The 16,804-nt window shown below is 49.0% G+C and overlaps 2 protein-coding genes across 4 annotated transcripts in view; one reads left to right on the forward strand and one right to left on the reverse strand.

The window, feature by feature from the left end:
* Positions 1-120: 120 nt before the first annotated feature.
* On the forward strand, positions 121-8,866 carry Bud31 (BUD31 homolog). Of its 2 annotated transcripts, XM_005397944.2 has the most exons (6): positions 121-337; positions 1,155-1,283; positions 1,556-1,680; positions 6,645-6,767; positions 6,966-7,132; positions 8,633-8,866. In XM_005397944.2, the coding sequence occupies exons 3-6, from the start codon at positions 1,587-1,589 to the stop codon at positions 8,681-8,683; spliced, it is 435 nt and encodes a 144-aa protein (XP_005398001.1). In that variant the 5' UTR covers positions 121-337; positions 1,155-1,283; positions 1,556-1,586; the 3' UTR covers positions 8,684-8,866. The 2 variants fall into 2 exon arrangements, with proteins under 2 accessions (XP_005398001.1, XP_005398002.1); XM_005397945.2 differs by lacking the exon at positions 1,155-1,283.
* The window catches only part of LOC102009024 (pentatricopeptide repeat-containing protein 1, mitochondrial), a 19,900-nt gene continuing 11,301 nt past the window's right edge, over positions 8,206-16,804 (reverse strand). For both annotated transcript variants that reach the window (XM_005397942.2, XM_005397943.2), the window contains exons 6-9: positions 13,615-14,319; positions 11,900-12,016; positions 10,874-11,056; positions 8,206-9,352 (exon numbers count right to left, since the gene is read on the reverse strand). In XM_005397942.2, coding sequence (XP_005397999.1) covers positions 9,170-9,352; positions 10,874-11,056; positions 11,900-12,016; positions 13,615-14,319 — 1,188 coding nt within the window. In that variant the 3' untranslated portion in view covers positions 8,206-9,169. The remainder of the gene's footprint in view (positions 9,353-10,873; positions 11,057-11,899; positions 12,017-13,614; positions 14,320-16,804) is intronic.

A 16,804-nucleotide genomic window follows, 5' to 3' on the forward strand; every position in this document is an offset into this window, starting at 1 on the left:
GCCATCGCCGCGAGAAAGGGGACCTCACAGAGGCTGGCGCACGAAGCCGGACTGTCCGCGGGTCGCCTGAGTCTAGGTCGGCCCGCGTGCTGCCTGGCAACAGCGCCAACGGTGTCTCAGCCTGGGGAGACGCGTAGTCCTGCCCGCCTTCCCAAGACATGAGGGGAATGGACCCCAGCGGCTCTGGAATTGTATACAGGCAGCGCTGGGGACACCTAGAATGACGCAATCTTCGCGCGCAGTGGGGCGGAGCTTCGAGGGGGCCTCATTTCAAAGCGAGTTAGACGGGGCGGAAGACGTCTGTGGAGAAGCGGCGGCTTCCGAGCCTAGGTTTCTGGTGAGTGTTTTTCCTCTACTCTCGAGTACTGTACACTGGCAGTGGGTGAGGTTGGGACTACAGGTCCTCGGAGGGCGATCTGACTATCTGCGCGGAGAGGAGGCAGCGCCTTTTTGTTCTGCCGAGGGAATGGTAGATTTGGGGTATTCTTTTGGCGCTAGGCTTCTTTTCACACCATTTTGTCTCCCGGGATGGTTTGGTGGTTTTGTTTTTTTTTTCCTATCTAAATACTTTTTCTTTTTCTAAGCACACTTCACATGACACCCTTTTTAGAAGCCGTTCCACAGTCCTGGCCATACCATTCTCTGTCCCTCGTCCCGGTCCTTGAGTGCCTCTACCTCTGTATACTGCCCAGCACCTCTCTCCTCTTGATCTCTTTACCTCCTACCTTTATCTTCCCCAGAGGCATCTTCTGGCTCCCGGGTTGAACCAGGACTTTTGAATTTCCCTGGTCAGAGGAAAGTGATTGTTTTGTCACTGGCTGTGCGCCCTGGGTCAGGGACCAGAGTCCACCTATGGTAGCTTCAGCTCAGGGGAAACCAGTGCAAAGACCACTGACTTGCAAGTCAAGAGCCGCTAATCAGTGTCTGACTGCCATTTCCCAGCTCCGCAACCCCGACGTCACCTCTTAGAGTTTGATTGTTTATCTAAAAAGCTGTTATGGAGAGTTTAATGTTCTGGGCAGGATTTGGAAATTCAAGTCCCAAAAGGGCTAGGGATGTAGCTCAGTGCAAAAGCCCTGGGTTTAATCGCCAGTGCCACTAAATAAATAAATAGGACTTTGGTAATCGGCTAATCTACTACCCTCATTTTACAGATGAGACTGAGAACCAAAGAGGGAAAGTGATCTCCAAAGTCAGAAGATTTGGTAGAGTGAGACAGAAGTCCAAGCCTAACTGTACAGACCAGAGATCTTTCTACTTCACTCTAGAAAAGAGATCCTAAGGTAGTGTGGTTTTACAGCCATCTTTTCCCTTTCAAATACTCATCCGCTTGGCTCTCTCAGGTGCAGTCCACCTCACACTGGATTGTAATTGCCTTTTTACTTGTGTGTCTCCTTACCAAAATCTCACTTTCTAAGAGGTAGAGCCTATGCCTTAATTCCTTGTTTTGTGTTCTCAATGTCCAGTGTGGAGCCAAGAAGTGAGTATGTACTAAAATAATGACTGACAAAAGCTTTTGGTAATGTGAGACTCAGAAATCAATTTATTTTTCCAGATCTCAGCAAATTATCTCGTAAGGGAAAAAAATGCCTAAAGTCAAAAGAAGCCGGAAAGCTCCCCCAGATGGCTGGGAGTTGATTGAGCCAACACTGGATGAATTGGATCAAAAAATGAGAGAAGGTGAGTGAGGTGCTCCTGCCTGGGTTAGCTGTTTGGAGACTTACAGCCTTAGGTTTCCCATCACCAGGCACAAACTCAATGTAGTAAGAGGCTTGTCTTCTAACACTAGAGTATACTGTTTGCTTGTCAACTTAGAATGCGCAAACTACTGGGAAGCAAGATAACATTAGTGAAAAGGGCCTTTAAAAAGCTTTTGGACCAACTTGAATTCAAACGCTTTAAGGAAGTAGGTCAGAATCGTTGTCTTAGTTACTTTTCTCTCACTGCTGGGACAAAATACCCAACACCCAAAGTTAAAGGGGGGGAAAGGTTTATTTAGCTCATAATTTGTAGAGGTTTCAGTCTATAATCCACTAGCACCAAGGCAGGGTAGCACACAGCAGAGGGGCAACTGTTCGTGGCAGTGGAAGACAACAAAAGCAACAAGAGCAAAAGGGAAAACAAGCCTCTTCCTACCTCTTTTATCCAGACTGCTGAGATTAGGGTGGTGCCAATCAGTGGATCAGTCCAACACTCACTCACCCTTAATCCCAGCACCCTTAATCCTAGCATTGAGCCATGAATCAGTCACACACTCTAGATTCAGCTACCTCCAAAAAAGCCCCATCTAAAAGTGCATGACGGCCAGGGATATAGCTCAGTGGAACAGCGCCTGCCTGGCAAGCACAAGGTCCTGAGTTTGATTCCTGGTACAAAACCAAAACCAAACAAACAAATAAACAAATAAAAGTGCGTGAGGGCTGAGGCTATAACTCAGTGGCACAGTGCCTGCCTGGCAAGTACAAGGTTCTCAGTTGGATTCCCAGTACTTAAAAAAAAATTTTAAAATGCATTAGGCGGGGCTGGGGATTTAGCTCAGTGGCAAAAGCGCCTGCCTGGCAAGCGCAAGGTTGTGAGTTCGGTTCCCGGTACCGGAGAAAAACCAAAAAAAAAAAAAAAAAAGCATTAGGCTTTGGGGGGACATCCAGACACAAACGGTAACAGTAGTCTATAATTATTTACTGTGTTGGTTAGGTGTATATTAAAAATCATACAAAATACAGTATTTAGAGATGTTACTCTTTACTCTTTTGTAGTGTTTCGGATCAAACCCAGAGTCTTGGACATGCTAGGCAAACATTTGACCTCTGAGCTCTAACCCCATACCTTAAACCAAGCTTTTAAGCACTTGTTTATAATGAATCTAACCGCTGATACTATGAGGTCACACCTTTAACAGTAATTACTAAATCAGCTGTAAATCCTCCCCCCTTTTTTATAAGTGATTGTGCCAGGTAATGTTTGTTAAATATCCGGAACTTGCAGTAATCAATGTCATTGTGGGCTGAGAGATTTCATCCCCAACAGTTGTTTATACAAATAAAGAAAATGGAGTGTGCTAGCATAAAAGAGATCTTGAGTCCTTACAAATAAATTCTACTTCCTCCGTTAAGGGTGATTTTTTTTCTTTTTTTCCTTTGCATTGTTGGGGCCCAAATGCAGAGCAAGGGGTGGCTTTTGAGAAGAGAGGAATCTTACCTTGTATTTAGACACATGTACTAGTCTTTATCTCCAAAAAGAAACTGTTTTTCTCAGTTTATATTTGATAGCATAGTCCTTCAGCATTTCTTTACTCTTGCATTGTTGATAAATATACAGTATAAATAACTTCATACCTAATTAATGTTATTCTTTTTATTCGTTATAAAGAAAATAACAAACCACATGGTGGTGCACATCTGTAATCCATGTTCTGAGAGGCAGAGGCAGAAGAATCACAGGTTCAAGGCCAGCCTGGGCTCTATAGCAAGCTCAAAGCTGACATGGACTGTATACTGAGACCCGGTTAAAAAAGTATGGGAGGGATAATGTGAACAGCAGCTCGAGAAGATGATGAGTAGCAGCAGACACCGGCTTTAGTGTTGAGAATGATAGGGAGCTCTGGGACATAGATTAGACAGAGGCAAAAGGTGGAACCTACTTTACCACGTGGAAATGCAGGCTCAGCACTGCTGGATTTGCTGAACTAAAAGAATGGAGTCAAGAATGGCTCCATGGTTCCTGGTACCAGAGAAAAACCAAAAAAAAAAAAAAAAAAAAAACCAAAAAAGAATGGCTCCATGACTTCTGGCCCAAGAAAGAAAGCAGCTTTGATATAGGAGAATAAGCATTTCAATGCTAGACAGGTTCAGTCGCACATTTTAGATCTCCAAGACTCTCCAGTGTCCAGAGCAGGTGTTTTCTGTCCTGCCCACTTGTGTTCCTTGGGCACTGAGAACAGAACCTTCCCTGTAACAGGCACATAGGTTTACAGAGTACTCAGTATCTTTTGCTGTCTTCACACAATTTCGTCTGCTGAGTGGAATTATAAATCCTAGGTAACAGAATGGCTTAAAAGTTGGGAGAAGTGGAAGCATAGTTTTCTTGAACACTCCTTGCCTTTTCCGTATGCCCTAAAAACTGAGAGGAGCTGGGTATGATAGCACATACCTATAATCACAGCTACTGGAGAGGCTGACGCAGGAGGATCGTGAGTTTGAGTCTTGCCTGGACAACATGGTAAGAGCCATCTCAAAGAAACAAAACCAAGAGAACGTAGTAGACAAAGATCAATTTGGATTGCTAAGAAAGAATTGCCTTACTACACTGGGTTGAGTACAGTGGACCCTCAGAATTCGCCAGGGTTCCGTTCCTAGAGAACCTGTGAATTATGAAAAAAATACAAATTTCAGATATATAATCCAAAAAAGGCCTGTAAATGCCTGTTTTTTACAGTTTAGACCCTAAATATGGTATGTTTCCCACTGTTACATAATTTAATAAAATACTATATTAATGAAGTCTTAGAAGGTGTAGGGCATTTTGGTGGCATCTTAGGGCTCTTAGGGCTCTTAGAAGAACAAAACCAGGTACACTCAAGGTAGCTACTTGAGCAGCCTGTTCTGACGTGGGAATGCTGGTGCATCTGTCACACATGGGTTATAGGGCAGCAGCCAGTCGGCAGCAATGAGAACTGAGTAACACAGGTTGGCTACTTGCAAACGTCCCGCCAAAAAAAAATTGCAGAGGGTACTTGGGCTTTCTTCAAAATTCCAAGGGGTTCTGAGAACAATTATTAGGTTCTAAGGAAAAATCCACAAACGACTGAGGCCTCAAACACTGAACCTCTGCCTTACAGAAGTAAACTGTATCACCTGATCTGGTGCCCATGGAAGGAGCAGTTATTTGCATACTGCTGAAAACCTTTAGACTGTACACTTCTTTTATTTATTTATTTTTTTGTGTGGTTTTTCTCCGGTACTGGGAACCGAACTCACAACCTTGCGCTTGCCAGGCAGGTGCTTTTGCCGCTGAGCTAAATCCCCAGCCCCTGTACACTTCTTTTAGTTCTCTCTTCCTCAGTCCTAAAGGATTTTACCTGGAAAATGAAATTAGAGGCACTTTAAAGATTATTAGGTTGTGAAGCTGTAAGCCCAAGATTGTCTTGAGAAATTACTAGGCTATAGAAGCAGATCTAGAAAAATAAGACCAGGGTGTTAAAAGATTATTGTTGAATGACTTCTAAAAATGTTTTCTAATGTATCTCATTTAAAAGTTATTTTAAATTTAAAACAATTATGTTCGAATCACTTTTCTGACAACTGCTTGGGAGATAATCACATGCTGAGAAATTCACCCTTTTAAAGCAGTTACGAGGTTCTTGGTATATTCGGAGTTGTGTGAGCATCATCATTTGTACATTTCAAGCTTCTTCATCCATGTTGAAGCATGTACTTCATTGTGTGTGCATGTGTGCTGTACTGGTGATTGAATCTGGGCCTTTGCAGTGAGCTACATTCCCCAGCCCTTTTTTAACCACTGAATACCTTAGCCTGAGCATCTCTGGGGCAATAGTGCATTTGTTTACATACTCACTAGCCTGAGCATCGCTTGCAGGAATCATTTCAACTAGTTGATTCTCTTTTTCCTGGTTTTTTTGTTGTTGTTGTTGTTTTTTTTTTTTTTTTTTTGAGGTGGGGTCTTGCTATGTAGTTCAGGCTAGCTTTGAACTCACCATGTAGCCCAGGCCGGTGAACTTGCAGCAACCCTCCTGCCTCAGCCTTCTGAGTGCTGAGATTACAGGCATGTGCCACCATGTCCAGCCCAGTTGATTCTTGTATTGAATAAATTTGATAAAATTGGCACTTTTATGTTCCTTGTTATATTCTTCTAAAAATTCATGAAAAAATACACAATTTTTGGTAACCCTGTTACCAAAATAACCTTTTAAATAATTGGACTGGTAAGTGGTTAAAATTTTGAATTAGGGTCTAAGTTGCTAGGTTGCCCAAGCTGGGCTTGAATTTGGGATCCTCATGCTTTAGCATCCTAGAGTGCTAGGATTAGCTTTATTTCTTTTTATGGCTGAATAGTATTCCTTTTTATGGGCAGGCCACACAGGTCATCCCATTCATCAGTTGGAAGACTTTTAGGTTGTGTCCACTTTTTTACTACAGTGAACATTCGTGTACAGGTGTGCACATGCCTGTTTGTTTTCAGTTCTCTGGTGTATCCCTAGGAGGGGAACTGCTGGGTCAGACAGTAACTTTTAAGTTCCTGAAGGTCTGCCAAACTGTTTCCCGCAGTAGCTGAACTCGTACATTGCTACCATTGCAGTGTCAAATTCCAGTTTCTCTACATTCTCACTGTCATGCGTTGTCTGTCATTTTGGTTATAGCCATACTAGTGGATAGAAAGTGGTCCTTACTCTTTGTTGAGACAGGGTCTTACTACATAACACAAGCTGGCCTCAAATTTGTAATCCTCCTGTCTCAACTTCCTAAATGCTTGAATCATAGGCCACCATGTGCAGCTCATTATCCATAGTTACTAACAGCCCCCCGCAAAAACTCCATCCTGTGCAGTTGCAGACTAACCCTACAAGCACATTAAAGATTAAAAAAAAAAAAAAAAAAAAGCACATCTTTTTTTTCTTTCCCCTGCAGCTGAAACAGAACCTCATGAGGGGAAGAGGAAAGTGGAATCTCTGTGGCCCATCTTCAGAATCCACCACCAGAAAACCCGCTATATCTTCGACCTCTTTTACAAGCGGAAAGCTATAAGCAGAGGTAATTGGCTAAATTCTCTCTTAGCCTTTGAACTTGAGTAACTTTCAGAATTATTCAGGTAACGATCCTTATCCCTACAACTTCTGTAAGTATCATGAGTCTTCTTACCACTAAAACTAGGGAAGTTTTTCTTTTTAACCAAGGGCAGGTCGGGTTTGTTATGCTGTGATCCGATGCCCTTTCCTCGTCTTTTGACAGAACTCTATGAATACTGTATTAAGGAAGGCTACGCAGACAAAAACCTGATTGCAAAGTGGAAAAAGCAGGGTTATGAGAACTTGTGCTGCCTGCGATGCATTCAGACTCGCGACACCAATTTTGGGACGAACTGCATTTGCCGGGTTCCCAAAAGCAAGCTGGAAGTGGTAAGGCCTGATGCTGAAGTCAGCTGTTTTCTTCAGTTCTTCAAAACACTGCCCTAGTCATCTCCAAGCAGTTTTGTAGCATTTGGTTTGGCTGGAGGATGGGTTTTGTCACTGGAGTCCTAGGACAAGTCCCTCTGTTGAGACGTCTGGCAGTGATCTTGTTTGGTGTTGAGCCAAACTCAACTCCACCTGTGGGCAAGTAGCTGAACCTCAAAGTGGTAGGAGGACTCCATCAGGGAAGGGTGGCTGCTCAATTCCTTTCACGTCATGACCATTGCAAACTTAGTTAGCTTGGGCACCCTGGAGCGGTACCAGGTGTGTAGCAGCTCGACTTCCCCACCCTTCAGAACAGAGCTGCAGAATGAGGCAGAGTAACTGGCACACTGCCCACGAGTGCGACACCCCCCAGCAGACAGCTGGCCCTGCTGAAGGTCAGGCTGGATGGCCCATCTCCCGGTTCAGTCTTAATTTCCCTTACTTCACACCGGCGTGTCATCCATGGTGCCGTTTGCACTGCTGCACCAAGAGTTAGTTCCTGGAGCTTTGGGTCGGTGCCAAGGGCTTTCACTCACAGGCGAGTCTCCCTCCCTGCATGTGTACAGGCTCAAGCACGGACGTTGTAAGCAGTGAGTCACGGGGGCACCTCGAGGGGAGGGCTTTGTGAGGTAGGCAGGGGGCTGGCATGGGGCAGACCCACCCCCGCCAAGAGCCCAGGATTCCATGGGATGTCTGGTTGGGCTTGTTTCCTGTCTGTGGCCCAAACAGAAGCTACCTGAATTTAACTGGTATTCACCATCTTACTTTCACTAGGATCTTGCTCATTCAAGAGAGTTAAAAGAAATACACAGTTACTCTAGGGCATCTGATGCCCTAGAGGGGGTTGCTGGGCAGACCCCCAGCCAGACACCAGGCCTGCAGGACAAGGCTGTCTTGCTGCCCACAGGAAGTCAGGTGCACTTACCCTTCTGCCCTAGTGTTCCTACCAACAAGTGTCCCAGCCATGGCACTGAGCCCCCTGAGCAGTAGCACACCCACCTCAGCTCACTGGTAGAGAGTAAGACTCATCCACAGACTTTTCTTTTTCCTTCTTTTTTTGATGAACAAGAATGTACACTGAATTTGCATCAGTTTAATATATACATAGATAAAACATCAGTGTTGACAGTCACTGTTCTTTTTTTTTTTTTTTTTTTTGAGACAAGACAGTGTGCAGTTCAGACAGACCTTAACTCACTTCCTAGCTTATAGCAGTCTAAAGCTTATAGTGATCGTCCTGCCTCAGCCTCCCAAGTGCTAGGATTACAGATGTGCACCACCACTCCTGGCTTGTGTTTCCCTTTTCCTGAGGGAATTGAAATCCTGTCCAGTACTGTCCATGAAGGGTTCTGAGAGGTGCCCTGCAGGAAGTCCCATTGGCACCCTACTCGGGACCATTGTGTGGGAGCCGTAGGTGTGGTAGTAGCTGGGCACAGTGTCACAGTCAGCTGTCCTCTGTTGCAGGGTCGCATCATCGAGTGTACGCACTGCGGCTGCCGGGGCTGCTCTGGCTGAGGCCATCTGGCCCTGAGCCCTCTCCATCCTGGACTGTGGACCTTACAGGTTCTTACTGTGCCACCCTCTTCCTGGGAGCAACTCTTGGAGCAGCACCCTGGGCCCTCGTTGGAGCGTGGTCTCCTCAGGTGAAGGCTTGGTGTTCACCAGCTGTGCTTTGTAACAATAAAACCTTTGAGCCTCTTGGGTCTCGCGTTACTCTTTCAGGGCAGCCAGCACAGAACCAGGGAGAGTATGGGGCCCAGGGACCACCTGTTCCTTGGATTCCCTTCCCTACCTCATAGGTGTTGTGGGAATAGGAGTGACAGCCTCTCAGGCGAGGGTGACCTGAGGTGACAAGCAAAGGTGGCTTGAGCTGCTGCAGGACCTGCTGGGAACTTGAGCAGCCTGGGCCTGGCATATGTCCTCAAACCAACACCTGCAGCATGCTGTGGCTCCCGCCAGGCACCGAAGGGCCCACATACTTTGTTCCAGCCACGTGCCCTATCACCTGCCCCCAGCGCCTCCGTCTGCACCAGTGTCTCTGGCGGTGTCCTGGTCTGTGCTGGGTTTGGTCCGGAACACCTGCCAGGGGTGGGGAGTTTCCTCTGCTGGCATCACTTTCAGCCACTGCTTATAATAAGCTCGGAAGCCATCAATCTTCTCCAAGTAGGTGTTCTTCCCTTGGTACTGTAATTGGAAAAGAAACATGGGGTTCAGGGGAGACCCTGGACGATCCAAATCACAGCACATCACCTGCAGCTGATCCCGGAGCACAGCAGCTGGCATAGGCCTTGAAGCTGGTCCCTGCTGCTCACCCTTCAAGGGGCCACAGGCAGCAGCACAGGAAAGCTCAGTGTGGGCGTGTCTTCCTGAAGGTGTGCTGCAGTGCTCCTTGACCTGTGGATGTCACCTTAGCCCACAAGCTAGAACCCTGGGTCCCACCAACAGTGGCCTCTGGGGTCTGCTAAGTACTTCCCCCTCAGCATAGCCACTGCCTCCCTAGACAAGCAGTAAAAGGAAAAATAAGACAAACCTAGTAGGTCCTGAAGGAAAACTGGAAGGAGGCTATGCAGAAAAAAATAGGATCACAGATGAAGGATGTCTCCATATATAATAAAAGGTTTGGTTCAAAAGATCTAGCAGTTCGAAACTTAAATGTACCTAATACTGCCTGAAAGTACACAAAAAGCAAAACTTGCTGGGCATGGTGGCCACCTATAAAATCCCAGCACTCAGGAGCCTGAGACAAGAGGATTGCTGAGCATTTAAGGCCGGCCTAAACTACGCAGCAAGACCCTGCCACAGGGAAAGAAAGCAAAACTTGACAGAATCACAAACAGATAAACAAGCCCCACAACATATCTGTATATGGTTCAGATACAAGGAACTTCAAGCCTCGGGTAGTCTTGTGACTGGTGCTAAACCTAAGAGGACCCCCATGGTGGCTCCTAAACCACAGTGGAGAAAATCCACCTAACCAGAAGTATTTACAACATGCAACTGGCAAAGACTCGCCATCTGGTATAGAAAACTCAGGATTCAATGAAGAGTCCAAAGACATGGCTGTGCCCTCTGCCTGGCACAGCTTCCCTGTTCCACCCATTTCTCACCAGCTTTCCAAGTAGCACCCAAGTGCCCCCCTACAGAAGGCTCCTGAGTCCCTGCCCCTGGCGCGCATGCCATTTATTGTCAGCTTCCCTGTGGGTTGTGGGCTGTGCACTGCCAAACCAGCTCCATCACTGCTCTGCTGCCGCCGCCCCTGGATTCACAAGCAGCCTGCAGGCACTTGGGGCCCACGAGCAGGGCAGACAGCACCCACCACTAGAAGCTGAGTGAAAGAGGAAGTCACACACATGCACGCAGCATTACAGACAGCCACGGCACGAGGCACGGGGCTGCATGCTGTGGGGAGAGGCAGGCAGCAGGGCATTTCTGAGGAAAGGCTTTTCAGGCAGAGACCTACAGCAGAAAGAACCCAGGGCGTCTATTTCAGGAGAGGAGACAAATGTTTCCAAGGCAGGAAAGGAGCCAGTGGGACTAACAGTCAAGCATGAGAAGACCCGAGGGACACACAGTCAAAGACTTAGGGATTTCTGCTAAGGGAAGCTGCTGGACAGTTTTAAACAAAGAAATGCCCGCTCCAAAAGGCTGGAACCAGGGTGGTCTGGTCAAGGAGAAAACGAGCATCTCAGAGCCCGGGGCCTTTACCCGGTCAAAGGTGGGTGGGTACTCGGCTGCAAACTCCAGCTGGCGGATGACCACCTCATTCACCGGAACTCTGCTGCGCTTCATGTCCTTCAGGATGTCGATGAGATAGGTGTAGTCCAGCTTCTTGAGGGCTGCATTGATGAGGGTGCTATAGATGTGGGTGTTTGGGGTCATCTGGGATTTCTGGAACATCGTGGATATCACACAATTAGCAAGATGCTGGCAGCAATGAGCACAAACAGCTCACTGTGGCATACCCAGCCTGGGGAGCGGCCCTGCCAATCAGGTTTGCTCTAAAGACAAGCAGGGCCAGGAAGGGTGGGACCTCACAGCAACAACAGTCTGTCCTCTCCCATCCAGAAGCAAAGCGAGCATGTCCTGCCCTCTCAGCCCCCGAGAACGGTGTGGGAAGACTGTGCCGCTCTGAGACTGACTGACTCAGCCAGAAGATGAGGCAGGAGACTCAATCTCATGGCTCCTGTGTTTACTGGTGACGTCATCACCAGGAGGTGGCATTGAGCCTAGAAAAGCAACCGGCACTGGCTGGGCAACACAAACCACCTGGGCCCAGAGAGTACTCTGCTGAGGTCAGATGAAATGCACTTAGCGTGCTCTCAAAGGGGACTGGGCGGGATGTGTATCAGAACCATTTAGAGGCTGTGAAAACGGCCCTTTGCCCCCTAGGACTTCTGATCCATCTCCCCTCTAGACACCTCCCAGGGAGGGCACCCAGGCCCATCGCCACCTCTCCTTTGCCCCCACCACCACCTTCTTCCAAGATCACACAGGTCAGAGGTGCTCAGGGTGGTACGGCTGTAGACTCCACCGCCTTCTTCAAGATGAGATCGCCCTCTGCTCTCTGGGCCTATTGTGACAGCAAAGGCTCCTTGCCCCAGAGGCGGCTGATGGCCATTCTGCAGCGCAGCAGAGCTGCCCCATTTGCCCCACCCCAACCCCGACTTCCTTCCAGAGCTCTGAGTGCTCCGAAGCACCACAGGCGTGCTGCCTGCGTCTAGGTCCCCTCACCTTCATGTCTGCAAGCAGCTGCACACCGTCTTCATGCCTACGACACCCAATGGCCAGGTTGCAGAACGTCTGCAGATTGGGGATGAGTCCCCTCTTCGCCAGGACTGGCAACAGCGCCTGAGGACAGATATGCTGTCACTGTAACCCGTGACCCTCTAGTGCCGGTGAGGCCTTTGGCGAAGCCCTTGGCTGGACACTGGAGACCCCAGGGGCACAGCTCTGTGTCCTGTGCAACTTTGCTCAGGACATAGCTCCTCAGCACTTGCACTGTGACCCCCAGCCTGCCTGTTCCTTGTCCATAAAAGCCCTTCATATTCCCAGTGCTCCCACCTGCCACCGTGTGCTCCTCAGGTGGCCATGCCCGCCCTCGGTCCCAGCACCAGGTTCCTTGAGAACTGAATCAAAGGAGGAGTTAACCCTGAGCAGAGTGGGAAGTGCTGGCTTAAGGGGCCCCAGACAGGTGTGAGGAAGAGGGTCGTCCCCACAGACTGGCTGAGCCAGAGAGGGCCCCAGGGGAAGGGTTCTATCATGCTTAGCCTGCCCAGAGGAAGATGTGTTTCTACTGCAGGCCTGAAGGGACATTGGAAGTGCCTCGGGTACTGTTTCTGGCAAAAAACAAGTCACATAAGCCAGGTGTGGTGGCATATATCTATAATCCCAGCACTTGAGAGGCTGAGGCAGGAGGATCACTAAGTTCAAGGTCAGCCTGGGCTACATAGTGAGTTCAAGGTTAGTCTGAACTACATAGGGACACCCTGTCTCAAACAAAACAAATCAAAACAAAACAAGCACATCACATAAAAACTTATCCTAGGAGGCCAGGCACTGTGGTACATGCCTGTAATCCCAGCACTCGGGAGGCTGAGGCAGGAGGATTGTTGTAAGACCAGCCTGGGCTACAAAGGGAGCTCAAGGCCAGCCTGAACTGCATAGCGAGACCCTGTCTCAAAAGAGACAACGAACAAACGAAACTTATCCTAGGAATAGGCAAAACCCTGTTATGAGTGAAGCGTGGTAGTTCAGGTGTGCAGTCCCAGCACTCAGGAAGCTGAGGGAAGAGGATCATTGTGAGTTCAAGGCCAGCCTGGGCTACACAGTAAAACCCTGTCTCAGAAACACAAAAAACCAAAACTGTTCTACTCCCAGCCTGTTATACTGGGAGTCATGGTACATTTCCCTAATCTTGGCACTCTGGGAGGCTGAGGCAGAAAGACCCCAAGTTCAAGCCTAGCCAGGCAACTTAGTGAGACACTGTCTCTCAAAATTAAAAAAATCAGAAAAGGGTTGGGGGTGAAGCTCAGTGTGAAGACCTTGCACTCAACTCCCAGTACTTCAAAAAGCAAAACAAGCACACACACACATACACACACAGACAAAAAACCAACAAACACCACCAAAAATCCTGTCAAGGGCCTCACATTCCCACCAGTGCCTTCTGGTGTGACTGGTTAAGAAGCAAATGACACGAGGCTCTGAGAACAGCATCTAGCACAGAATAAGCATAGTGTCAGGGCCTGGGGCATGCAGACAGGGACACTCATCAGTGTCACTGCAGTCATCACAGGCTGCCTCCCCAAGTGAATTCTCACACCTGGCTCAGTAAGGCCAAGGCCACTCCCACAGCACCTGCCCATCTTGTACCCCTCTCGCCCGTGTAATGACATGTTTGGCACCTCCTTCCCCACCAAGGGAGGGTCCCACCCCAAGCCCCTTACCTTCGCCCCCTCCAGGTCCCCCAGCTTGCTCCTCTTCCTCATCAGTGTGTTGAAGAATGTCACGTCAGCCTCCACCTGGTGCCTATCCAGGACGGTCAGCAGCGAGGACTCCGCAGGGCTCCCAGGCTCCACCAGCTCAGCCAGCAGTGTGAGGGTCTTGATGTCGGGCTGCAGCCCATGCTCCGCCATCTTGCCCAGGAAGCCTTCCAGGCCCCCCATCAAGACCAGCCTGTCAGCAGGGGTGGTCACTGTCCCAAGCGATACCACAGTTGGGGAGACAGCCCCAAGGGATAGGAGGTTGACCTCCACCTCCAAGGGAGGTGGCTTTAGGGGTCCAAGGCTAAGGGTTGCAGTGTGGCTGGGCTCTGCCTTGGTTCCCACCTCAGGCTGGGCCTCACCAGGCACTGCGGCCTTCAAAGGCTCTGGAGGAGCCTCAAGTGCTGCAGAAAGTTCTGTAAAGAGCTGCTTCTCTAGGGCCTCCACATGCAGTCTGGCTGACATGCCGCCACTTGCTCTAGGCGGGTGTCTCTTCCCTGCCCGCTGCTTGCCTTCTGGGGGCTGGATCAGGACCTTCTCGCTGGACCTCAAGAGCAACCTGGAGGCCACATCTGGGTCTCCCAGGCCACAGTCTCGAGCTGCCCCCAGGAGCAGGTTGTAGCCATGCCGGTTTGGCCTGAGCCCCAGACTCAGCATCTGCCTCCACACCTGCTTGGGGACAGACAATCATCAGCTCAGTGCTCCTGACAGTAAGAGCCTCCGTCAGAGGTGGGCACTGTGAGGCGGTGGTCAGACCAGCAAACTCAAAAGGCACCAGAAGGCTGGGGGGGGTAGCACAGTGGCAGGCCCCTCGGTGCATCCCCAGGACTGCCCCTACCCTACAACTTCTTAAATTATTGCTGGGGGTGTGACTGAGTGGTAGAGCACTTGCCTACTACACATGAGGCCTTGGGTTCGATCCCCAGCTGCAGTAAAAAAAATAAAGAAGATTGTAGGGTATGGTGGTGCACAACTGTAGTCTCAGCACTCAGGAGGCTGAGGCACGAGGATCGCTAAAGACCCAGGGTTCAAGATTAGCCTGGGTAACATAATGAGACCTCATCTCCAAAAAAATCAATCAAACAAACAAAATAAAACAACAACCAAAAGCAAAGAATGTTTCTAACCCAATACCCAGCTCTGGCAACTAAGAACTATCGAAATTCTAAAACTCCCTAGAAGGCCTCATAGGGCCAGCAACTTTCCTCTCCCTCCTCAAATTCACCTCAAAATTGTTCTCATGTCTCACTGCCATCCCCCAGAGTTCCTTTACCTGGGGTCCCCGCTCACGTTCTCCTGCTCTCCCCTAAAGGACGGATGGCCAGAGAGCCTAGGTTCTTTTTTTTTTTTCCAGTACCAGGAACCGAACTCACGACCTTGCACCTGCCAGGCAGGCACTGTGCCGCTGAGCTACATCCCCAGCCCCCGAGCCTAGGTTCTGCAAGAGTCCAGGCTAATGTTTGAGGCCGGGATTCAGGAGCACCTCCCAAGTGCCCACTCCCCACTCTGGCCCAGACTTCCTTGAGACCAGGCAGAGGTCAGGACAGAGCCAACACAGAGCCAGCGAAGCACAGCACCAGCATTAGGCAGGCTGCAGCGTAAGCCCTCAGCCCTCCTAGCTGTAGACCCCAGGACCACATGTATGTATCCTGTATGTATTTTCATCACACCTAGTACATTCAATGTGTGATCAACAAACACAGCTCTGATCACACCTGGGTAGCTCTGATACTAGCCCAGGCTATGCCGTTTTTTTCTATTTTTATGGTACTGGGGATTGATCCCAGGGCCTTCACAATGAGCTACATCCCCAGCTCTTTTTTATTTTGAGGCAGAGTCTTGCTGAGTCACTAAATTGCCCAGGCTGGGCATAAACTTTCAGTCTTCCAGCCCCAGCTTCCCAGAGTGTTAGGGTCACAAGCAAGTGCTGTTACGCCTGGGTGAAGACCATGCTGTTTCTGGGTTTTGTTTTGCTTTTCAGATGGGCAGATTCTCCTGTCTCAGCCTCCTGAGGGATGGGATCACAAGCACGCACCACCATCTTTAAAATACTGCATGGGCTCACTCCACTTTGCCTATGGGCTCAACAGAAGTCTGCACTCATTCTAGGGCTGGGACACACATCTGACACTGCACCTTCATTGGAGGAGTGTGCCGATGGGGAAGAGCAAGTCAGGCCCCAGCTGGAAAATCTTGCAAGGGGACCAGTGCTCACTGGGACAGGGTCTTAGCAGCCACACCCCTCAAGGAATGGTTGACAGAGGGAGGTGTAAGGAATACCCACTATCCCACAGCAGCAGAGTGTGGCGGCAAGGATTCAGGACTGGGGATCAAATGAATGTCAGTTTAACCCTGGGTGGGTCTCAGTGGCTATGGGATCTCAGACAAGCTACTGATCTCCGTGAGCCTCAGTTCCCTCAGCTGCAATACGGGGCTAACAAGCCAGATATGGTGGCTCACGCCTGTAATCCCGGCACTCTGGGAAGCTAAGGCAGGAGGATCACAAATTCAAGTCTAGCTTAGGCAACTTAGTAAGACCCTCTCTTAAAATAAAATAAAAAGGCCTCGGGATGTAGCTCAGTGTGAAACCTCTGGATTCAATCCTCAGTCTTGCAAAAAAGAAAGCGGGGTTGCTCAGTGTGGTGGCATACACCTGTAATCTCAGCACTTGGGAGGCTGAGGCAGGAGGATTGCTGCGAGTTTGAGACCAACCTAGGCCTCACAGTGAGTTCAAGGCTTGCCGAAACTGCATAGTGAAACCCTGTCTGAAAAAAGACAAAAAAAGAAAAGAAAAAAAAGAAAGGGGGTTGAGGGGAGCCAAAACTACTGATACCTAGCAGAAACAGGGCAGTAAGTACACAACACAAACATCAGGGCAACAGACTACTTCTAACTAGAACAGATCTAAGCGGAGAATTAGAAACAACTGTATCTTAGCTAACTTTTAAGGAAGTTCCTGAGGATCAGAAGATGGCTGCTCACTACTGCCAGAGACTCTGCAGAGGAGACACAATCATCTGCTCCTGCGTCATCCCCAATCAGGGTCAGACTGTGCAAAGTGCCACGGAGCCTGCTGTACACACGAAGGTAAGGACAGGGCTAGTGCTGCTGCTCTGTGGAGCACGTGTGAGGACAGAGCCAGAGGGACCCGGAA

This window comes from Chinchilla lanigera, unplaced genomic scaffold (genome assembly GCF_000276665.1).
Source record: "Chinchilla lanigera isolate Chin_1 unplaced genomic scaffold, ChiLan1.0 scaffold00059, whole genome shotgun sequence".
NCBI lineage: Eukaryota > Metazoa > Chordata > Mammalia > Rodentia > Chinchillidae > Chinchilla > Chinchilla lanigera.